Genomic DNA, 25,350 nt, shown 5'->3' with positions numbered 1-25,350 from the left:
TGAAACTGAAACCTAAGCCTGTGCTGGCTCTGTTGTTCTCAGTGCACTGCAACAGATGTGCCAGGAAGATAGTCTTGGTAGGGTTGCTAGGCAGTACACGACATAATCAGGGCGGGGAAACAGTATAAATATTACCTCAACACTTCCTGGTCGGCACAGCTTACTGAGACACAGATGGCTGAGCTGGAGACAAATAGTGAGGCTTTTTTTTACAGTGCTTTATGAAGACATCTTTGTTAGACTGAGGAGAGGGTAAGTTTTTATATTTTACTTTCCACAGAAAATCTGTTGTTATCATTAGGTGTTTGTGTTTGAATAGGAACACTTCCTAATGCGACGTGCTGCAATGTTTTTTTTTTCCTTTTAAAGTCCTTGTAGTCATTAAAGATATGAGAGTGATTAGTGCTCTATCATAATCAGACAGACTGTAAATGACACAGGATAGAGTGCAGATGCACTTCTGTATCATGGATGAGGTAAAAATACATCTAAAAATACATGTTATTGTTTGTAGGTCTGAGTTCTAAAAAAGTTGAGAGAGTGTGTGAAATGCTAATTAAAAACAGAAAGCAGTGATTAGTACATTCTGTTTGACTGGTATTATATTGAAAATTGTACAGATGTTTTACTTTGTGAGTGTTATTGATTGATTGATTGATTGATTGATTGTAAAAATACTCTCTTTCCTAACTTGATGCCTGTAATACATTCCAAAAAAGTTGGGAGGAGGCCAGGAGGAAGTCTTTAGTGGCACTGCTATACAGGGCCTTTGTTGTCATATTTTGCGCTTCACAATATGCCACACCTTTTTAAAGGGAGACAGGTCTAAAATGCAGGGCAGGCCAGTCTAGTACCTGATTACGCTGTATGTTGTAACACATACAGACTATAGCTTGTCGTGGTCATGTTGTTGTAATAAGCACGGACATCCCTGAAAAAATGTTATTCAAAAGGCAGCATATGTTGCTTCAAAATGTGCATATATCTTTTAGCATTCAAGGTGCCTTCACAGATGGTCAAGTTGCCTATGCCATGGGCACTAATACACCCCCATGACAGACCCTGCATTTGAACTTTACGCTGGTAACAACTGGAATGGTCCTTTTCTTTGGCCTTGAGAACACAATGCCCATTACTGATACAAACAAATCTGAAAGGTTGACTCGTCAGTCCGCAGTACATGTGTATTCACTGAGCATCAGTCCATTTCAGTTGAGCTCGAGCCCAAAGAGATCGGCAGCATTTCTGGAATTTGTTTTTATTTGACCTCTGCTGTGCATAGTACAGTCTTCACTTGCATTTGTGGATGTAGTGACAAATTGCATCTATTGACAATGGCTTTTCAGACAAAGTTTTCCACAGCCCATTTGGTGATATCCATCACAGAAGCATGTCTGTTTAATGCAATGCTGTCTGAGGGACTGAAGGTCATTGGCATTCAGTTGTGCTTTTCGGCTTCGGCCATCACTCACAGAAATTCTCTGTGTCACTAGAACTTTGGATGATATTATGCATTGTAGCTGATGAAATCGCTGATGAAATTGTTGAGGAACACTTTTTTTAGCTGTTGGATTATTCACTGAGACATTTTTTGGCAAACTGGCAAGCCTTGACCTATCCTTGCACTTAAAAGACCTTAGTAGGCCTTTCCTGGATGCTCCTTTTATGCTCGAGCATGATTGCATCACCTTTTTTATGAACATTTTACAAAGTTCCTAGTCTTAAATTGCCCCATCACAACTTTTTTGTTTATTTACAATCAATCAGTCAACAAATTAATTAATCAATTCATAATGTTTATATGGTAAAACATCTGTACTGTTTTCAATAGAATATAGGTCAAACAGAATTTACTGCTTTCAGATTATATTTGCATTTTACATATTCTTCCAACTTTTTTGGAATTGAGGTTTGTATGACGATTTGCAGTATCTTACTCAGTAAGGGAAAATCAGAAGAAATTTACCATTAAATTCCATTGGCATTTTAATCACAAGATTAAAAAGGTTGGCCTGTTCAACAACTGCTGTGTAGAGGCTGTAACTTGTTTTTTACTTTTAAGATTTGATATTTACATTTTTGAATGATTGAATAATTTGGATTAATTGACTGCTTTTATCATAATCAAATGTTTTATTTGTTTTATAGGACAATGGCCTCTAACAAGACCATATCACATGCTGGAAATTATAACCTACACAAATTACAAGAGACATATGATTTGTATGTAGGATGTAGCAGGTGCTGTAAAGGAAAAACTGATATTTCATATAATCTCGTGGCCCTCGCCCACCAGTGTCCAAGAAATATTCTATTGGCCAGACAGAAGGGCAATAATAAAGAATGGAGGCCAGTGGTCCAACGGCCAACATTCCCAAACCCTTCAAGGTATGAGGTTTGCTGGTACTTTGCTGAAGGTAAGGGATGTACAGTACATGGGCAAAGATGTTCTTATGCCAGAAGCACAGAAGAAGCAGCAGTGTGGAACGTCTTGAAGAATGAACGGCTCGATTTCACTCAGCTCATCAACATGTTACCCAATGGCTCTACATTCCCATCCCATCAGGAAAACCTGGCGCCATCTTCAGGATGCCTTGAGGCAGTGCAGGAGATCCTTTCTAGCTTCCAGGGAACATTTGTAGAACTCTGCAAGAACTGCTTCCATGACAGTCCTCGAAAGATCTCCACAAGAGAGCAAGGGACACTTTGCACAGGACATAGCTGGAGTCCTATTCTTGTCTTTCGTCAGAATGGGCAGCAGAAAAGGGTGGTTTATGATCAGATCAGGCCCCTGCCCAAACGTAATGTCCGGCAGTGGAATTACTGTAAGTACGTAAAGAAGGGAGAACCATGCTGGCATGGAGCTCATCGCTGCTGGTTTGCCCATAGCGACATAGAGATGACTGTGTGGATGTCAGAGAGCAAAGGAATTCTAGATCGTTCACGTCTTCTCCACGCTTCCCAGAGACGGCAGTCACAGAGTTCTGGGGCAAGCTCACGGGCAGTATCGCAAGAGCGAGAGCGGCAGCATTACTGCGAAGTCTGTAAAAGCCAGTTCCCATCAAATGAGGAATTTCTGAATCACTGTTTCACAGTGAAACACAGGAAACTGATTTATGAAGACACATCCCCCACATGGCTATACCGTGATCCACCCTGGACAAGCAAAGTCTTTAAGCTGTGTGAACGGTATGAATCAAGCTTGACCCTGTGTGTTTCTGGTGTGTAACTCAGTGTCTATGTGCTGCTGTGTGAGCTAATTGAAAACTGCATTTTCCAACAGGAGAGCCACTTGTGAGTATGGAGATAGCTGCATGGATGCACACAGTATAGAAGAACTCCAGGAATGGCGGTATCGACACAAAGCTGCTCGGAAAAAAACACGTGCAGCGGGGGCGCAGGGTCTTCTGTCATACCAAGACTCTCTACTAGAAGAGTACAGGCATAGCAAGAACAAAGAAATGATTGTACGTTCCTTTTTTTCTCTAACCGTAGTTAAGTTTATGCCTGATCTTACTGTTTTAACTGGATTTTGCTAGCAGGTACTACAGAACATGAATTTCAGAGTAAACTAAAGTACTAGTACCAGTGTTAAATTGACCCTCACAGTATTCATTTAAGTTCCTTTGGATAAATGGTGATTTCCAAAACATCTTCATCTCTGTGTTTGTAGATGGTGGAGACTCTCCCAGAGGTATCTGTTAGCTGTGACTCTGATCTTATCATCTCTGTAAGACAGCAACACATACCCCACAGATGGAAATTCACAGTTACATCAAAGGTTTGTTCTTTCCTGTATAAAACATGCCTTTTATAGGAATGAATTGGCATTTATTCGTCAAGCCTTATTTTATTCAATTCTTTTTGAGCACAGCTACAATACTGCATTAAGGTCAAAGACCACCCTTCATTTATTTAATTTTCACTCAAACGCAAAAAGCCAAGTACAAGTTATTCATTTGTCAGAAAAAAGCAGACAGCCTGTTTAACAGAAAGCATTGAGGTCTTAAGAACAAAAATACGTCATTTTTTTAGTATTTAGTCTGTTCTACCTTTGTCTTTATTGCAGCTTCCATTCTTTTCTCAAAACTTGCTTTTAGCATTTTAAATAAATAAGCAGGGATATTTTTCCACTCTTCCAAATCTCAGTCCTAAAAGTTGGTTAGGTTTTTTACAAATTTAAACTCATCAGTCCATTAAATCTAGCTCAGATATCTAGTCTGGATGTTCTAGTGCATTTTGTCTTTTATTTTTTGTCTACAACTTTTTCTCACTAAGGGCTTTTTGACAGCTACACATCCTTTCAGATCCATAACGTTGTTTTCTCACAGTGAAAGGATGGATAGAAACATTTGTTTTTTTTTCAGAACTGATGTAAGAGTGGAGCTTGATTTTCTCTCAAAGATGAAATCTTTAAATGCTGTCTGTCTGATGGGGACAGTTTTGGTGATCTACCAGGTCTTGCATGGTTGTTAGGAGTGCCATCTTTTCTGTATTTTTAATAACTTTTGAATTCCACTTTTGGAAAACCAGTAATTTTTTCTTTTACTTTCATCTTTGCATATGCAAGTGGATTGTCTTATATCTGATCTCCTCCACTATGTCTCTTGAAAAATTAATGACTTGTACTTGTACTTAGTTTTGACTGGAAATGAAATAAAGGGTGGTCTCTGACTTTTGTACAGTACTGTATGTGTATTAAGTATCATAAAATGGGCACTTCGATGATGAATTATATCAATAATCAGAGTTATAACTTTTTAATGATGGTATGATATTTTATGTGCACTTCCAGATAGCTTTGGATGTGGTTGCTTTAATGAGGCAGGATGTAGGGGCAACGTTTGTTCTTGGTAAGGATAGCCGTGAAGAACGCTCCTACTCCAATGGCTTTTGGTTTGAAACCCAAGACACATCAAACACTCAAAAAGGTAAGATAATTCTACTGTTTGCAGCATCTATAGTGAAATAACATATATCACACTGTACTTTAGTGTGCACTATGCATTCACAATGTTTAACAAGTCTAGTTTGATTTGGTAGTTTCTTAATACACAATGTTTACTTTCTTCAAACTAGTACGTTGAAATTCACTGGATTCCTCAATGACTTTTTTCTAGTGTATGAAGTTATAGTGTCCTTCACATCTGACCACAAAGGCTTCTATGAACAGTGGCTCGTGTTTGACTTTGATATGAGGCCAGTTCTGTTGCAAAGACTCAAAGTCATAGTAGGGGAGCAGCTGCCACAGACAGTTCAAGACACTGAAAGCACTCAACAGACTACTGATTCATCTAGTAGTACACTGGAAACACGGCACGCACAATACGCTGAGCAGATCTGGCAAGAAGGAACTGTAGAAATTGTCCCATACTGGGAGAGGATGGAGGCGCAGCAAGAGCTGCTAAATATGTACCGACAGAAAGAGAGACACCTGAGCACAGAGACCACAGGATCTGGATCAATCACCCACCAGAATTACAAACAAAAAATGCACAGCTTTCTCTACCAAGAAGAAATGGAACAAGACAATCTGGTTAGGAGGTAAAGTTTCAGTTCAGTTTTGGGTACATGCGGTAATTTAAACCAATGATACACAGTGTCCTCCAGAATTATTGGAGCCCTTGGTAAAGCATGATCAAATACATTGGAATTGAGTTTAACAGGAATTAAGTTAGCTCAGAAACATGGCACAATTTTGGCACCCCTGTATTTAGTCTAATATGTGTCCTCTTAACCTAAGTTAACAGTACTAGGTCTGCTCTAATAATCTGGATTTAGTGGGACAACACGTTTAATAGGATTTGAGATCATTTCTTAGACTTCTGGAAGAAAAACACTGCAACATTACAGATCCACCATACTTCATATAAGGCATATCTGGATGATTTTGACCTTTTCTATGCAATGATTTTGTGTCTCATTTGTTTCAATTGAATGCCCAGACACTTATGTTTGTTGTTTGCAGGGATGACAATTTCAAGCCATAAATGTTAAAACTTATTCAATTACAAAGCAAAAAAAAAAACACTTAAATATCCCTACAATGATGCTGAGTTCTGCTAGATTCCAGATGTATGTTAGCACTAAGCTAACGGCCATTCACATATTTTTGGTTGTTCTGGATTAAATACAGACATTTTAAGCTTGTACAATTCCCTCTTTTAATTGAAGCTTGTAACACAGCTATTAACATATAATTCACCTTGTAGCAGTTTTACAGCAACTCTTTCAATATACAGTCCTGGCATAGAGCTGCCGCTGTTTTCCATTTCTAACAACTGACTGAAACGTATTGGTCAGGCTCCACTCCTCCTCGTAGTAAGTGGTGTATCTGCCGACATTGCTTCTGGAGATCTCCTTTCCTGCAGACTTTAGCTCCAACCCTGATCAAGCTCTCCTTATCCATCAAATTATTGCCTTCAGAAGTCCTTGATTAGCTTAATGAGGTGTGTTATGTTTGAGTTGGAGATGAAACCAGCAGGAAGGTAGATCTCCAGGAGGAGTGTTGGTGTCCATAGGCCTAGAATGACCTAGTTTTTGTTCTCATGAAATTGGTCCCACCCATTGTAAATCAAAACATCATTGGTTGATTCCACTGCCCTACTTATGTAGTCCTTGGTTAGGACTTGTGAAGTCCTAACCAAAGGGGGAGTTTACTTGACTGTATGTACCTAGGTTCCAAAAAAATTTAAACAAAATTCCAGAAGATCCTGATTGGATCATTTTCCAAAATACTTCTTCCAGACAGGGTTTTATTCACTGCAGTTCTAGTTTGTATAAACGTAGTGGTTCAATAGAGGAAATGGATATTTTCAGCATTTTGAAGTGGTTTAAAGCAAATGTTAAACTATTTTGGGAGTATAAACTGTTATTGGTACTCTGCACCTTGTGGTAAATTTTGGATATGTGCATACCCATCTCATATTGCTTGATCTTCCTAATTTTGGTAGATAACTATAGGCATTTAGCCTGTGTTTCACCTCATATTTTTACCCCAGTGAAACACAAAGTCATGGAGAAGCACTTAAGAGTTCATAAAGGATCAGATGTGCCAACAATTAATCAGAATTATTTGCATATTTTTTCCTCAATGAAAAGTTAGATTTATCTCTCTTTATTTTCACTGTAAGATCAGACTGATAAAAAATAACATTCCAAATCCTTTTTTGCTCATTGTTACAAAGGGTGCTGATTATTCTGGAGGACTCTAAATACAGACTGACACGATTTCTTGCTCCATTAAGCTCTTTCTAATACTTGTAAACATACAGAATAGTGAAAACACTGTCATTTACAATTAAATACAAATGGGTAAAAATATCTTTGGCCTATAATTATTGGAAGAAAACTGTTAAGGGAATTATTTTTTTATATGAATTTTTATATCTGTCCCAAAACAAATGTTTAGGCTGAACCTACGAGGGAGTATGTCTCTGAAAAACCAATTGTATGAGCCCTGGTTTGGACAAAAATTTGCCCTTGCAGGGGAGCTTTTTGGCAGTATGTCTGTCTCCCACTCCCTCACTCCTGATACACCGGAGGGCTACATGCTGAAGAGAGGTGTTCAATCAGCCCTTGTGGGCCTAACAAGAACTGAAGGTGGCGTTCAACGTGTTTATGAGGCTCAAGTTCTTAAAGATACTGTCGATGAGGCACAAGTGCATGTGCAGCTCTCCAGCAGATGCTGTACTGAACTGCAACTTGAGAGAGATCAAACAGTTGAGATGGAGATCCAGTTCCAGCTGGACCGCATATGGTTCTGCGAAATGCACAAGGCTGTTGACATCTTGCCAGACCTTACGAGGGTCCTACCTGACCTGAGCGACAACACCGTCCCAGTTTTCATTAATTCAAGTCCTGGAGAGCTGAATGAAAAGCAACAGGCTGCTATGGACTTCATTCTACAAGCGTGTGATCACAGAAGTAACATGGCACCGCTGCTGATATATGGGCCTTTTGGAACCGGGAAAACTTTCACTCTGGCAAAGATTACGCTAGCTCTTGCAGAGAAGCCACAAAACAAAATCTTGATCTGTACACATACAAACAGGTAAATATATGTTTTGTTATTTAGATCTTTTTTATAGATTTAATTGGAAGTGTAAATTTCAGAATTTAAAAAAATGGCTTGATTTAATCGTTTTCATTTCTTGCCTTGTAGCTCTGCTGATCTTTATGTCAAAGATCATTTCCACAATAGTGTAACTGCTGATCATCTAATCAGGCCTCTAAGAATAAAGGCACAGGAAATTTCCCTCAAAACTACTGATTCTGTCACGCTACAATACTGCCATTTATCCGAAGATGGCTCATATTTTAAGTTCCCTGACAGAAACACTCTGGATGCAACAAGAATCATTATAACAACTACAGCAGTGGCACGATTCTTCCATAACATGCAACTTCCATCTGACTACTTCAGTCACATCTTCATTGACGAAGCCTCTCAGATGTTAGAGTGTCAAGCGCTAATGGCTCTTGGCTTGGCAGGAGAAAAGACTCAAGTAGTTTTAGCTGGAGATCACATGCAGATGGGACCCAAGCTTTTCTCTGTGGGGGAAGACAAGCGCTCGGACCATACCTTACTAAACCGTCTCTTCCATTACTATCAGATAGAGAACACCACCACTGCTATAAATAGTCGAATTATCTTCAATGAAAACTATCGCTCCACAAAAGAAATTGTGGAATTTGTGTCCACTCATTTCTATGTTGGAAAGAAGGATGTTATCAAAGCCAAAGGAAATGTACCCCCTCATCCAGAGCAAAATGCTCTACAGTTCCATTACGTCAGAGGAGAATGTCATTTAGATAAAACATCCTTGACTTGGTTCAATCCAGCACAAATCGACTGTGTTGTTGGTGTTGTCTGGGAAGTAATGAGTGAATGGCCAGAGGAGTGGCAACCATATGATCCAGCATCAGTCTGTGTGCTTTCACAGGGCAGTCAGGTAACACAATGCAATGTTATTTACCATAGAGGCCTATTCACAATGAGTCCGGACACAAAACCACATTTCAAGATGAAAACAAACATGTATATCAATTTGGTTGAAACCAAAACTGATTAACTAAGCCCTGTATATATTTTTTAATTGGAGCCAGCTTGATTCTCTGCACTGGATGCATTAAAAGTCAGGTTGACCAATCAGAGCTTTGTTGTCACTGTTGCAGCCCAAGCAAATGTGTATTAAGATGGTGGCAGAACAGCTCATCTGACCAGACCACAAAAGCTTATATGATAAGCAACAGGCTGACCATAAAATTGCAAAGGTTCAAGAAATCATTTGGCCAAAAATCTCATTTACACAAATTTACAAGACATGTTTGGTGTCCAAATCTGGCTCTTTTTTATGTTAACACAGATGCTACAAGGCTAATGTTGCTGACAAAAGACATCAGTAGTCACCCAAATCTTTTCGTCAATACATCCCCAAAACTTCTCTTAACCTTAAGACCTGGATGTGATTTTGAGCAGGTTGAGAAAAGTTTTGGGAATGTGTCTGCAGAAAAGATTTGGGTGACTATTGACTTCTAGTGTTTGTTTGCCTTGTAGGTCCAGTGCTAAACTAAAGAAGAAAAATTTGGACATCTGGCCTCTGCAGCAAGAACAGTCTGCTCATAACTGGGGAAAAAAAAATGAATGCGTCGGTCTTTAAGTGAAAGTTGCACTACATTAAAAATCACATCAATTTTTTCTGTCCAAAACACCCATACTTGGTGTGAATAGACCTTTATTAGGAACCATTATACTGACATATATTCTCGTTAGTATGTTCCTGTATAACACTCCATTTTACCACAGGTGTATGAAATTAGGAAAAGACTGAAACAGATCAAACTGCACGCTGTCACAGTGGAGAACGCAGAAAATGTGCAAGGTACAGATAAATTTGTTTTTTTTTTATATACTACTTTGTTAGAATTAAACGAATATGCTGTTCATAATTCTTTAATTTCCTTTCCTTTTTCACAGGAAAACAATTCAGAGTGATCATAATAACCACTGTGCACACCAAAGACAGCTTGAAGGTGACTGAGCATACCTGTCTGGAGTTCTTCAATGACATGCGTGTGCTGAACACAGCCATGACCAGAGCTCAGTCCCAAGTTATTGTAGTTGGAGATGCTGCTGCTCTTTGCTGCTCTCAATTTGGGAAGTGCTGGAGACTTTGGAGGTCTTACATCAAGCACTGCATTTGCAATGAAAGTTTTTATCCTGAAGATTTCACTTTGGACCATTTGGATCAGGAACTTCTAGAGCTCTCAACTATGATCAAAACTGAGGAAGATGACAGCAGTGATGATGAATCAGTCACCTCAGAGATGCCAGACATGATTGAGGATCCCATACTGAAAGAGCTTCTTGATGAACACAATGATCTGCAGATAAAATTAACAGAGGAAGGCTTGTTTCCTGTCTTTCAGACTGACAATCTTGACAACAATCTGGTGAGGCATGTGAAGGAAAGAGAACCTCCCAGACTTCAACCACACATGATGTGGCAGGACAACTCTAACATGTACAAATGTGAGTTAGTTTTGGAGAGATATGACTCAGGCTACGCTAAGCCACTTGATGAGCCCACCTTACAGATAGAGATCAAAGGCAGAAAGAACGTGGGGCAATCACTCTCTGGCGATCTGGTAATAGTGGAGATTCTGACCTCTGAGACACCACCAAAGGGAAAAGTGCTTGAAGTGCTTGAGCGTGAAGCTTTGTCCAAAGAGTTTGTCTGCACTATTGACAACAATGATGATCAATTGATGACACCAATCAACATATGTGTCCCTAAATTATTCACACCATTTTGGAAAGACAAACCAAACCACATTGCCATAAGAAATCCTAAGAACTGGTCCGTAGAGAGGTTCATCAAGATTAATGAGGAAGCCCGCAGAAACAATCTGTTTGTTGTCAAATTCTTAAAGTGGGGCAAGCGCTTCCACTATCCTTTAGGGATTGTTGTAAAAGTACTTCCGAGAGTTTCTTCACTAGAGGATGGACTGAAGGTTCTTGACAAAGAGTACCAACTAAAAAGAACTGTTTCTCCAGCTGTTCAAGAAGAAATTAAGAATTTCGAAAAAGTTCCTTTATTTACAAAGGGCCATATAGATTTTTGTAGGCTACTGACATTCACCATAGATGGACCAACTTCACAAGACCTTGATGATGCCATTAGTGTGAGAGATTTAGGCCAGTTCTATGAAGTAGGGATTCACATTGCTGATGTTGCAAGCTTTGTGGCGAAAGATAGTGAACTGGACAAATATGCAAGGCAGCAAGGAACTGCATTCTATCTTTCAGAAGGTGAACCCACATATATGTTCCCGAAAGACTTGAGCACCAAAGACTTCAGTTTACTCCCTGGCTGTCAGAGACGTTGCATTTCACTGATGACTGAAGTTGACAAGCAGACAAACTGCATACGAAGAAGGATGTTTTTCAAATCGGTGATTTGCTCCAAAAGGAAGTTCACCTACGCTGAGGTTGAGGAAATCTTGAGAACCTCAGGTGACAAATATGACTTCAACACACTGGAGGGATGTCTTGCCATAGCATGCCACTTTGCTGAGGTTCATAGGAAACACAGAAAGCAGGACGACTGGTGCTACAAGTCACCTGATGAGGATGTAGTTCTTGGAAGAAGACGGTCTCACAGGCTGGTGGAGGAGCTAATGATCATGTTCAACCACACAGTCGCTGATCGGCTTCTGTCAGACCAAAAAACCAAGAGCCTAGCTCCTCTTAGGTGCCAGGACAGTCCGAATAGGGAGGAGCTTCGTCAGCTTCTTGATAGAAATGCCTCTTTGATTCCAATGTCCATCCATTTGTCATCCCAGCTTGATCACACAGAAGCTGGTAACTTCCATCTGATGCGTCAAAATGATCATTCCGGACAGGAGAATCCAATCTCTGATTCTGAATCCTTTCCTCTATTGGTGTCAGTCTTGAAAAATCTTAAGATTGCTGCACTTAACAATGATATTTACAGAATGGTTGATCTTATTACAACTGACGACATTCATCCGCTCCTTCTTCCACTTATGATTAACTTGAGGAGGCTCCTTTACAAATCACATGTATTGCGTGCCAACTCAACACACCTCTCACGAATTGGGCACCACGATTTGGAGCTGGACAGCTACACCTGGGCATCATCCCCAATCCGTCGCTACATAGATGTCATTGTGCAGCGACTTCTTCACTCTGTGCTTGACAACACTAAAATCGAGTACACTAATCATGATGTTGATCTGTGCTGTGTTGAATTTACCCTGAAAAACAACAATCAATCTGCATGCCAGAAGAAATCACATGCTTTGAGTCTTGCTTCAAAGCTGTCCAGTCAAAATGCAAGAAAGGTTGCTTACATTGTTGAAGTCATTCCCACTGGAAACAACTTCAGGATAAGCTTTCCACTGAACAGAACCTCCCTTCCAGAGATGGTCAGCATTATGTACAGAGATCTTCAGTTAGCAGATCAGCCAATGTATGATGAAGTAAACGACTGCCTGGTACTGAGTTGGGCACGAAGAGTGTATTCTTTTTCTAGTCCCAGCATCCACACTGAGCTTAAACAACAAGAAGCCAATTCTGTCATAACTCAAGTGCCCACTGAGTCCTGGAAACACCTTCTGTCGGCTATCAAAGAGGAAAAATGGGACCTCACTGTCCAGACTATTGACAAAATGACCTCAACTGTGCATACAAGACAGAGGGTGAGGAAAAACACACAAATTCCTGCAATAGCCTCAAGGATGCAGATGCCCAATCAAGAGGAGCATTACATTGACATGTCATTAAAACTAAAGCAGGGCAAAATTATTGAGGTACAGTTAGGCACAGATACTGCTCGGGGACTTTTGGTACCAGCAGTTCAGCTGCTTATTGTGAACCCAAAATTTGAGATTTGCTTGGAACACACTAAAAATCCTATTGTGAGTTTCTCAAAATATGCCCTCTGCTCCTCAAGACCATCATACAATACATACATGGATTATCAGAAAATATGGAAACCTCTGTGTGAAATGGAGTCAGCTTGTAGTGCTGTGGCCGAAAATGAGAGCATTATCATTGAAGATGCAGAACTGAAATGGGAGAAATCTAAAGATCATCTTAAGGGATCCTTTCGCCTGCCTCTTGAGAAGAAAGCTCAGTGGGCTATTGATGGCAACCTGAGAAATTGTTTCTTATGCATTCGCTTGAGAATCCAGCAGCATGACCTAAGTCCACTTCTGGAAGCCTCGCTTACAGATTCTCAAGATGTGAATCTCATGGATGTTCCTGGTCTCATTTGGATAGCCCATGGAGTAGTGACCAATGTCTCAGGGGAAGAAGAGTCAAAAGAGTTGACATATATGGAGATCGATTTCCGTATCAATCACATGCCCATGACAAACATTCCAGATCAAGTCTTCAGTGAGAGTGCAAGATTCACAGTGGAGCTGATCCCAAAGCTTCTGCCAGATGTGTGAGTATGGCCACACAGCAAGGGTAACAGTAACTGTACAAAACTGTATTTTTATAGTTGCTTCATATTTTTTTTAAATTTTTATTTCTTCCTCAGGCGCAAAGAGAATGCTATTGACAATCTTACAAAAGCTAACCAGCTTGTGAAGACCATTGCTACTGGCAAAAAGACACAAGACAAAAGTAAGACTTTAACGAACTCTCAGAGAACTAGTGGAAATTCAGTGGTATGTGTCAAAAAGAAACAATTTTTTAATAAGTAATTTAATTTGTCACCATATCTTCCCTTAGGAACCAAAATCCCAACATGTAATCGATCCAGATTCGAGATTGAGAATCATCATTCTTTAGGGTTTCCCCAGCTAAACAACAGTCAATCCAAAGCCATAAAGGAAGCGCTGAGCAATGAGTTCACTCTTATCCAAGGACCACCAGGTTGGACGCACAGAAATATCTGAACACACCTAAGAACATAAAACAAAGTATTTTCTATAATCTATGTTTAAAATGCAATGAAAAACGAGAGAGAGTGCTCTACCATGAGATACCCGCACTGCAGTCAATCCTCCTCATGCTGTAGATCAGTACACCAGTGCCAACATCTCATAGTATAGTACAACCTCAAGTGTATTACTGCTATTATATTACCGATTATACCAGTTTTAATATTTTTATTAGATTTTTTAGTCAATTTTGACACAGAAACTGATTAACAAGAAAGTTTAGTTACACCCCACAAAAAAAAAAGCTCTGATCTAGCACAGCTGCATAGAAATGCCAACTTACTAAATAACGTATCACAGATGTTCAGGATTTCTATACTGGAAACATCCAGTTTTGTCAAGACAAAACATAAACAAACTATAAACTTATCAGCTATTTGCTTGACAGAACTAGCTACACATTTTAAATACATGTAACACATTTAGCTCATGCCTGGTACCACCAGAGCATGGCTTCCTATTTTTGCCATTAAATCAAAAACATGACTTCAAAACGGTAGAATCCTCAAAGACTGCAGGAGAATGGAGCTAAATGGTGAAAAGCAAAATTAAACGTATTTGTGGGACATACCTTTATCTTTGGAACATTACTGATGCTGAGTGCTGACTGGTTGGTGAGCTTATCAGCTCATGAGTTATACAAGGCCCATGAGGCACTCTTAGAAAGTCCTACAGCTGAAGTTCAGAAGGCTCAAACATAACAACAGGGCTGAAATATTTTATTCTGTTCTGAGCTCAGAAAGTTAGTGCAAAAATTATTAAGCATTTACAAACTATTATTTTGTACAAAAGCTCAATAGGAGCCCATTCATTTTCCACTCACTCTGGAATGCCCTCTAGCATTTGGCAAACCTGGTAGACATGACTGAGTGGCAATTCTCCATAACTACGCGTTCTATACTACCCGAAACTTCCAGTATGCTAGCACTGTCCTTGTAAAAGACAACTTGAGAATTTCCCTGTTGTGGGACTAATAAAGATGATCTTATCTTATCTTATTGAGAAAGGGTCATACAGTTTACTTTTCTCCCCCTCATATGGCTAGTTTAACCGTGTTTTGACTAAATGTGGCTGGTTTAACTGCAGTACGTAAGGTGAAACATCAGCATGACGCGATGCAATGTGTCAGAAGTAGAGTGTTAGGATAGTAAGCAGTCACAAAGTTGAATGAACTGTGCCAGTGCTATGTGGTCACTAAAGAAGGTTCTCTATTTGTAAAAGGGACTGGAAAAACAGTGGTTGGTGTCCACATTGTATACTGGTTCTTCCAAGAAAACCAAAACCTTCCTCATCTTCAAAGAGTTGAGAATGAAGATCCAAAGAAGAGGTGCATTTTGTACTGTGGTCCATCAAATAAATCTGTCGATGTGGTAGCAGGTAATTTTTTGAAACATTATTCACTTTTTTAACTTTGCTCCTCTGTATTTTGTTCTTTTACAAGGTCTAGATTATTATACAGTAAGCTATTTAGCCATGCTATATTAGTATTTTCTCCCATACCTTTCCTTATGTGTTTTATGAAATAGTTCTAACAGAAAACATGCATGTTGTAGGTCAGCTCCTGAAACTTCAAGGAAAATTGAAACCGCTGAGGGTCTACAGTGATCAGATGGAGATTCTGGAGTTTCCATACCCAGGCAGCACCCTGAAGCTTTCGCGTCATTCTAAAAGAGTTGAGAAACCCAACAAAGAACTCAGGTATTATGCTACTTTTCAAAGCCATGCAGTTTTCAGCCTGATTATACTTAATGTGATATGTTTAGCGTTATGTGTAACCTCATATAGCCTACATTGCATTGCATTGCTATCAACTAATAGAAGTGCCATTTTTTTTAGGTCCATTACATTACATCATAGGATTCGTGGGGCTGATAACCCATACTCAGCTCAAATACAGGCGTTTGATTTGAAAATCCAAAGAGATCAGTACCTCACTGATGAAGAAATGAGAAGGTAACTGATAAAACTAACAAAAAATGCATAACAAACTATATATATATATATATATATATATATATATATATATATATATATATATATATACATATATATATATTAGCAGCTTCTGAATTGTTGAAACTGATATACTCAAACTGAGTACAGTGTTTTTATAGACACTAAAATGGCATCTGTTTTCATTTTTACAGCTACAAGGATTGCCTGAAGAAGGCTCGTAAACATGAGCTGCTGCAGCATGATGTCATCCTCTGCACTTGCACTGCTGCCTCACATCCAATCTTGGCCCATGTTCTCAACTTCCAACAGATCATCATTGATGAGTGTGCCATGGCAACAGAGCCTGAGGCCTTCATTCCCCTGGTCACACACAAGCCTAAACAGGTAGCCTTTATTTTTCTGATTTTCCTATTGTAATTTCATTTAGAACTATGTAAAGTTTTACACCGAGCACAAGCTATCACGTACAGTTGTATGCTAAAGTTTGAACAACCCCAGTCAAAACATAATACTTAAATATGGTATTTTGTCTGCAAATTTTAGTGCACAATTTCTGTTTATCATTTTGGAAAAATGTGTGTGTGTGTCATAACATTTGCACAAGCCATATTTTAGTTGTATTTTTCCTCCAATATGTTAAATTCACAAAATAAGCAGTAATTGTGCATTAAAATGTGCATAAGTGTGCTAATTTATTTTCAGTTTGAAAATGAACAAAACATTTAATTTGAAAAGGGGCGCCCAAACAGCATATTACTGTGCATGAAAGTCATAGTGCTGTATCAGAATTAAGTAGCTCTAGATCATCACATTTCCTTCATCAGATTAAACACTAAATCCACTGAACTGTGATTACATATATTTTCAGATTGTTCTACTAGGCGATCATAAGCAGTTGCAACCTGTGGTCCATTGTGAGCTGTTGCAGAGACTGGGAATGAGGCAATCTCTGTTTGAACGTTACATGAGGAAAGCACTAATGCTTGACACTCAGTACCGAATGGTAAGAAAAAATTTATTCTATAATACAATAGTTCCTAAACTGTTGTCAGTTTAGTCTATTGAGAGAATATCCTGTGCTCTCACTAAGTATGATGAATTCTTCTTTTACCATGGATGCAAATATCCTTAGAGAGAAGTTTTGCATTTTGCATGCCTCAGGGGGAAGTGTGTGTGCTAGCCTGCATCCTCTCAGGCTGCTATCCTGTGATTAGAAAAAGATCAGCAGCTGTGTGACTTAAAGGGGAATCCCATAGATTTTTCAAAATGTCTGCATATTTATACTGTTAAGATGTAAACAAAGTCATTCTGAGTGAATTGATAAATACTATTCTAGAGAATATTATATTGTCAGAAGTTTTCCCTGTGATGGTGATGGGAACCAGACAGAGTTGAATGGCTCTGAAAGCTACTCCACATAAAGTTATTATTTGAAATGGTTACGAATACGCTGCCTAATGCCTGAGACTATAATTTTAGGTTTTGGCCTAAAATTTACTTTTTTCTATCCATTCATGGCAAAGAGGTAAAAGCAGGGTGTTGAAAGGCACAATAGTGCCTAAAGAAAACTTAACTTTTGTATTTACTACTATTTGACCATTATCAACATTACATATAAAAACAGAAGACATGTAGGTTCTCTGGTCCTTTTGTATGGTAAGTAATGGTTATGTTTGCGTTGTAGACATTACAACATCACGTTTGTGTTCCTATCACCACCACTGTAAAGAAATCCGAGTTAGTAACTTTCTCTACAATGCACCATTTTAAATGAAAGCACTCAAAATGACTTTGTTTACATCTCAAAGACTGAATTATTACATACTAAGGCTTATTATTCAGTAACTACAGGGATTTCATTAAAAACTGGCTGAGCTATTTTTAGGTTATAGAAGCGTGTAATAAAACGTTGGGCTCAGTGGTCCTTGGCCATTTAAGGAGTTACATAGGAACAGTGACTGAAGTAACAACTGCATTTTCATCTATGGGAAGGACATCAGCACACAGACTTGGAAATTGTGGTGAAAATCACAGTTTTCAATTGCATTCTTGTGCATTAATGTGATTTGTAAAGAAAAACAGAAGAGTGACTGAGGATGTCAGCACTGACACAATGTGTCATCCTTCACCTCGTTCTCTACCAGTGGGCGTACATTGGTACACCAAGAAAATGGTACGGGCCAGAATTCTTGAGGGGTCCAGTGACTCTGTTATACTGTGGGGGGACATTTTACTGGCATTTTGATGGGTCCACTTGTTCCTTTACAGGAAAAGGGCACTGCAAATCAATGCAAAGTCACACTGACTGATCACCTTTATCCTGTGATTTCTATCCTCATCAGAGTGGATTGGATGACAATGTCCAGCCACAGGGCAGGAGAGGTCACTGAACAGTTTGATGAATATGAAAGTGATGTAAATCATACCTATGACCTTCACAGGCACCAGATCTTAACTCAAATGAACATCGATGACAGCTATTAGCCAGCACTCTCCACCACTTTCATCAAAACACTAACTGAGGGAATATTTTTTGAAAAAATGGCGTACCGTCTCTCCAGTAGAGCTCCAGACCCAGAGAAAAATTTAACAGCTCAAATGTTGCTCTTTGATGGCTAAGAAGGCATAATGGCAATTTTCCTGAAATTCTTTAGGAGAAATGGCATTCAACAAAATAATGAAATGAGATACTTCTGGCCCAGATAAAATGAAGAAAATAGTTAATCACAGCTTCAAAATCAAGAAGGTTCTCAGTCTTGGATGATAAATGGTTGAGTTTACAGATTCCTGTGTTTAGCTCAGTTGCACATAACTTGAGCATTATCATCTCAGCACAATGCATGACTTTATTGAGATCTCTACTAAAACTCAAGAGGAGACGTGAGATTACAGAACTATTTTGCTTGGGAGAATGTCTTAGATGCTGGAGAGACTCAGTCAAAAGTCTCTTTTGTTTATCTATCTGACCTCATTGTTGGCCCAGAGAAACTACAGAGACTAAAAGGACGTATGTTTCTTAATATTTCCCTTCTATGGGGAGACATAGAAAATCTATGCCAAGACACACTGAGGCTCATCATTGCCCAACATGTTACTAAGACACTCTGTTTGTCGCATGTCTGTAGGTCTTATATTTAGAATTGCAGGAGTCAAGTAAATGACTCTATGGTGTATGTCCATTTCAGCAAGAAGACATCTGTGCATTTCCTTCTCAAGAGTTTTATGAAGGAAAACTGAAGACTGGAATACCTTACAGACAAAGTGTTTTCATGAAGCGCTTTCATTCTGCAACATCCATCATCTTTGGCCATGTTGACGGAAAGGAGCAGAGTCTAGTGGTCGCAACCGAGCGAGGGAATGAAAACTCAAAGGCAAACTTCGAAGAGGCAGAGGAGGCGGTATGAATAAGAACTGTAGCTTTCCACCCTGCATGTTCTAATATTTTTGTGTTCATTTTCAGACTTTTTTTTTCAGTTTAGTTTCATTTCTGTATTTTCGTTTTTACCTGTATTTCTCATAGTAAACATTTCAATTGTGTGTTGTAAGTGAGAAGTTAAAGCCTACTCATAAAAATACTGTGGTGTAGCACTAACCATATGAATTGTTTCTTCAGGTGCGAACTGCCAGGCGTCTTATTAGAGCTGGAATAAGAGCAAATGAAATTGCTATCTTGACACCATACAATGCTCAGGTGGCAAAGATCAAGGACATCTTGGATACATACAACACAAAATGCATCACAGTGAACACCATCATGAAGAGTCAAGGTAATAAATGTGTAACAGCCTTGTTCTTTTGTAGTAACCTCAACTCCACAGTATAGCCCAAAGACAGAACGAGTTGGTGAATCTCTCTCCACATAACTTCTTTGGTACATGGAAAAGACAAGTTTCTGATGCTGTTTTGACGCTTGCATGTATTTTATCATCTCTTCATAAGCTCCGAATTACCAATTCACCAAAGTTTCGACTTTAAAACAAGGCTGAGGTACTTTTGAAGTCATTATAAAATATTCAGTATACAGATTTAACACTTTAGTTATATTATGTATTAAGGTGCCAGAGTTTCTCCATTTTGTAGAAGCAGTAAGCCACTAAAGGCTGTTACAGGGATTTCAGCCTGCTTTGCATTGTGCAAAACCATAGTAACGCAGGGAGTCTTGAGGCTTATTGCTCTAATATCATAAGACAGATATATATAAGCCCAGATATAACAGAGAACAGTATGTTTCAGAAAATTCTGTGGGCGTTTTCACAGTTATTGTACGTCATAAAATCTGCCCTATCAGTTGTGATCTTTTACTCATATGACTTTTGTTTACATCTTCTGACTTGATGTTAAATATGTTAGTGTGAACACTAAGCAAACCAGAACTAAAATGCAACAATGTATCATTATCTGCTTTGGTCTGGACAGCGGGACCCAAACTACAGGTAGAAATGCACCCTTAGGCATCTTTAAAATAAAGATGACCACAATATTGGGGTCAGTTACTTAGTTTAATGGTAAAAATAAATAGAACTTTTAAAATGTAATAACTAATAATTATGCTGTCATGATAAACTATGCAGTATTGCCCTTCCCTTTGCAAGAAGAAGACAGTGCTGAAAAAGTCTTTTTTTAACTACAGGAAGTGAATGGCGATATGTCATCCTGTCGACTGTACGCTCTTGTCCAGCATCAGACATTGAAACAGAACCCACAAAAGCCTGGCTCATAAAGAAACTGGGATTTGTCATGGACCCCAACCAAGTCAATGTGGGCATCACCAGAGCCCAAGAGGGACTGTGCATTATTGGTATGTATTATAAACACAGACATAAAAAACTGAAGCCTGGATGCAAATGTAAAACAAGGACACAGTGTCAGTGATGTGAACCACCAAAAGCGTTTTATGTGCTGATAGCCCCCCTTGTGGAAAATCTTCCACCTGCTAAATGCAAGTGATTGATTGAGTGATTGAGTGAATTATACCAAAGTCCTTATAGGAAAGTCAGTTCACTCAGCAGCCATCTTGGCTATACCCCCAGCAGTTATTTCCACTCATAGAAGACCAGGGGCCGTGTTACAGAAACGTCCTACTTTTTGTCTCGTCTTAAGATCTGACAGGTCAAGATAAGATTTTTCAAAAATTTGTATTCCAGAAGCAAATCTTGTCTTAATTAAGGAATCTTATCCTACAGCAACTTATCTCAAGTTAGGAAATTTTCATCTACTCAGTTGAAGTCAAAAATCACCTGCAATGTCTGTTACCTAGCAACCAACCACACACACACAGCTGAAATGTAAACACGTAATGAAAATAATCAAGTTAGTTAGCTAGACAGCTACCTACTATTACTGATGTAAAAAGGGTCAAACAAAACTAAAACATGATAGACTTAAAGCTAGGAATACTGTGTTATTCCTCCTAATATACAGACACATGTTCAGCTCTGTATCCTCATTATTCACCAGCATCATGGTAATATTTTATCTGTTGAGTTTTGATCAACACATAATAATAACAGGGGATGGTGGAGATCGTGTCATGCAGTGTCTGGGATTTTTAAAACATTGTTAAAAATAACCCTCATAAGTCAAAGCACCATTTTCAGTGTAGATAGCTGTAACATCAGTATATTAATTATAGTGAACAACACTGACACCTCTGGGGTTGTCCTAAAGTTAGGACAGAACTTAGGAAATTTTGTCTAGTTAGAATACTTCTGTAATACTGTTCATTTTTCTGGATTTAGAATAATGTTATGAATTTAAGAACTGTTGTTCTTTAATAGCTTCTGTCCTAAATTCAGTCTTGCCTGAAGTTGTCATGGTGAATAAACAGAAAAGATAAAATTTCAGACTTAGGAAGTTTGTGTAATACTGCCCCAGGCTCCTATCTCTATGATTGAGGAGAAATCTATAAACTGAAAGCCACTTTAATGTTTCGAAATCTGACAAAATTGACAATAATAGCGTTTGGCTCCAGTGTCTTTTTTGGGTTGTTCTGGCTACTGTGCATGCACTGATCTTCGCAATCAGACTTACAGCTTTATCAGCAAAACTGACTGGCTTTTTAAGGTGATTTTATTAAAGGCGAGGAATTTCCCCGTAAACAGATGACATGTTGTTACAAGCTTTCCCATTCATTTTCCATCCAGTGAACTGTCTCCTCCTTTATAATGTCTCTAGTTATGCTCCAGGTCACTGAGGTGCTTCGCATCTAATAGATCATAATCTAAGCACTTTATTTTAAAGCAATATTAATCCCTCAAAATTAAAATCTGAGCAGCACGTTTCTGGTGTTCTCTCAAATATTTAATGAGCAACTTAATTGCTTAAGAACAATTAGGCTCACTCATAAATCAATCTGGCTGGCTCGCTACATAAACATAGAGTGTTTTTTTTGTTTTTTCCAAACAAGTGTAACTAAAATGAAATACATTTTATTGGCCACCAATCCTGATTGTTGTCAAACACAAATGTGTATCTAGAATGCAAATGAACATTCAGTACCTGTTTGACTGCGTTTTGAGAGGTAAAGGATAATTTAACTAAGAAATAGGTGAAAGTTTTTACAGCTGTCTGAAGGGAAAGCACGTCAATGGTAAAAAGACAAAGTGCATATAACACTTCTGAACACAATATTAATCTAGTCTACTGATGAAATGGGGCGCGATATTAACAAATATATGTTCATAGGTAATAGGGACTTGCTTTGGTGCAGCCATCTGTGGAGAAAACTTCTGAACCATTATGAAGAAAAAAGCTGTGTGGTGGATCCAGCACGGAACATCCAGATCGCACATGTGTGAGCTACAGCTGGACTGGGTGGATTACAGACTCGTCAGCGAGCTGCTCAGAAGCTTCAGTGAGCTGGCTTATGTGAGCAATGCTGTGGCTCGAGGAACTACTGAACTTTGCTCAGGCAGTTTTGTTTGCACATGGAAAGCAACTGATTTACTGATGACAGTAAAGAAAGTGTTGTTATCTTGTTGTTACTGCTGCTGTTTTAGTCAGTAAAAGTGACAATCACACATTTTGTATATCATACTGTAAATATTGTAACAAAATAATTGAAATTCTTGATAAACAGATGTATGCTTTGTTACATTCAATTTCTATGGCACTGAAAATACTAATTGCAGCTTACAAACATGGTCATGAAAATATCATATTATAAAATAAAAGAAGATGTAGAACTTTTGTGCTATGAGTAATAATGGTATCAAAAGCTGAGGTGTTTAAGGGGACAATATCACTAGAAAACTAATTTTCCTTGTTTTAAGTTTAAAGTAGTATAAAAACATTGCTTACATTTCAAAACATTCACTTTACAGTCCAAACGGTCCATACATGAAGTCCAAGTTGCAAAAACAGTCTGTTTTGAGTTAATTGTTTTTGTAATGTCACAAAAACCAGTGCATTTACACATATTAAACCCACAATAGTTGACCTCCTCTCATTCTCCTCTCGATCTCGTTGAGATCTTGTACATATATCAGTCTTAAAGCCACGGTAACAAAACAGCCCGTTTAATTCTCTCTTGCTTCAAGTGGCCCTATACCTTAATTATGTTTATTTTATTAAAAGATTGAACATTCCATTTTGTCACCAACAAAACAATCATAACACTAACAAAACTTTACCAAATGTTTTGGTAGAGACTGTTCCAGTAATGACAATAGTAGCTAATTTTGAGCAGAACTCAAAAACACTAGCTTGTACATGAATACAGCTTTAAACAGTTTTATACACATAAACTTATGACATTTTACATTAAAACACAAAAAGTCTCATTAATTTGCAGAAATTGTGTGTTTCAATAGTGACAATTTCTAAGGTTATACAGTGATTTTCAGACTTTGGGACAAATTTACTTTAAACAATGGGCTTGAACTACTCACAATGTGGCCATGAGGGACAGGGATGCAATTTCACTTCCTGCTCTAAAATGCAGGGCTGTGGCTAAAATAATGCTCTGCCTGTGGATTTAAACTCTTTGTAAAACTCATTATAAATTTAAATCTTTCATCACCACTTTAAAAGAAATAACTTCTAAGCACTAAATGACTAAATACTATTATCTCTTTTTTATTGTAGGACCTCAGTTTAAACCAGTTTGGTAGAATGGTCTATATATCAGATAACTGCTGAATAATAGTTATATTAATAATAAAGAAAACTCCACTTTCAGCTTGCCATGGATGCAGTTTGCAAGACTTTATTAAACAGCACCATCTATTGGGCCACAAACGTTAAGGGGCTAAATGAATTAGAGGGACACTGTATTCTACTCAACATATGCCAGACTATCAGATAAACATACCTATTTTACACATATCTTTTAAGGTTTTTAGTTGCACCTTTTTTCAACAGTGGAGTAAAGAGTTCTTTTGTGTACAACTTTAAACTGAGAATTGCAGTACCTATAAGCCATCCAGTAAGGCAACACAATTTGGTTGTAGCACTTTTCACTCTGGCTCTCTTAACTCCCAAACAGATAACTGATATAAGCCAAAGTGTAGATGAAACCAAAGCTTAGGGTGTCCTGCACAAAAAGAGTGCTTAATTATGTAGATATTTCACTGGTTTGATGACATATTGAGTGGATGTTGTGCATTTTGTTACAACCAGCTTCCTAACAGTAAATGTAAAAGTTACCTTTTTATTTATTTGATGTTATTTTTTAGGAACTCACTAATATATTTTCTTCACATTGCAGTTGTTCTGAAAATTGCTGGCAAATTAATAATATTATTTCTTTTCAAGCTGCACAGTCTCACAAACAATGTACAAACCTGTCAATGGGTAGGTTACCATCAAGGGCACATTTTCAATAGTTTCAGTGAGGGAACATAATTGTACCAAATTTGATTGCAATTATATTATATTAAGTTATATCGACTCCCCTCTATGTCTCGACTCAATGTCTTTTATTTCATTTTTCTTTTGTTTTAACAGGTTGTGTAAATGTACAAATCCTCTGAAAAAGTTAAAGTAGTGTACATTTAAAACTTGTAGAAGGCACAAGATTGGACTTAAATGTGAATTCTATTGATTTTGTAAAGATGTGAAGATGTAAACAGTCATTCAGAGTGGGTTGATGTGAAATGCACCGTTCCAGAGAAACGTACTGAGTCAGAATTATTCACAGTGGTGGTGATAAGAACCAGCTGGCTGAAGGGTTTAATGCTTCTAAAAGATCCCTCACAGAAAGTTTACACATTAAATGGTTATAGATACGCCATCTGACACATTATTTCATGATAGTTTTGAGATAAAGTTTCGGACTAAACGTTTTTTTTCCGTTCATGGCGGAGGGTATCTTCATATTTATATGCATAAATCTATGTATCTCCACACTACTGCTACACTCAGGTTTGGTTCTGACACACATGTTTATATGCAAGAACACACACAGGCTGAGTG

At 38.3% G+C, this 25,350-nt stretch overlaps 1 protein-coding gene across 1 annotated transcript; it reads left to right on the top strand.

Moving 5' to 3' along the window:
* The first annotated feature begins 67 nt into the window (after nucleotides 1-67).
* helz2a (helicase with zinc finger 2a) lies at nucleotides 68-23,181 on the top strand. Its single transcript, XM_036571195.1, has 21 exons — nucleotides 68-252; nucleotides 2,149-3,189; nucleotides 3,284-3,467; nucleotides 3,674-3,781; nucleotides 4,796-4,931; nucleotides 5,121-5,544; nucleotides 7,412-8,053; nucleotides 8,165-8,954; nucleotides 9,809-9,884; nucleotides 9,980-13,478; nucleotides 13,575-13,660; nucleotides 13,769-13,912; nucleotides 15,202-15,357; nucleotides 15,534-15,678; nucleotides 15,817-15,933; nucleotides 16,128-16,320; nucleotides 16,805-16,939; nucleotides 19,122-19,334; nucleotides 19,550-19,703; nucleotides 20,567-20,734; nucleotides 22,621-23,181. The coding sequence occupies exons 2-21, from the start codon at nucleotides 2,153-2,155 to the stop codon at nucleotides 22,731-22,733; spliced, it is 8,520 nt and encodes a 2,839-aa protein (XP_036427088.1). The 5' UTR covers nucleotides 68-252; nucleotides 2,149-2,152; the 3' UTR covers nucleotides 22,734-23,181.
* Nucleotides 23,182-25,350: the final 2,169 nt, after the last annotated feature.

This window comes from Colossoma macropomum, unplaced genomic scaffold (genome assembly GCF_904425465.1).
Source record: "Colossoma macropomum unplaced genomic scaffold, Colossoma_macropomum, whole genome shotgun sequence".
In the NCBI taxonomy this organism is placed as follows: Eukaryota; Metazoa; Chordata; class Actinopteri; order Characiformes; family Serrasalmidae; genus Colossoma; species Colossoma macropomum.
The sequence above is the reverse complement of the archived record's forward strand: the minus strand, read 5'-3'. Positions and strand labels throughout refer to the sequence as shown.

Coding starts and splice junctions, on each gene's coding strand:
- helz2a (XM_036571195.1), top strand. CDS start 2,153: ATGGCCTCTAACAAGACCATATCACATGCTGGAAATTATAACCTACAC. Junction 3,190..3,283: donor GTCTTTAAGCTGTGTGAACG/GTATGAATCAAG, acceptor ATTTTCCAACAG/GAGAGCCACTTGTGAGTATG. Junction 19,335..19,549: donor TCGAAGAGGCAGAGGAGGCG/GTATGAATAAGA, acceptor TTGTTTCTTCAG/GTGCGAACTGCCAGGCGTCT.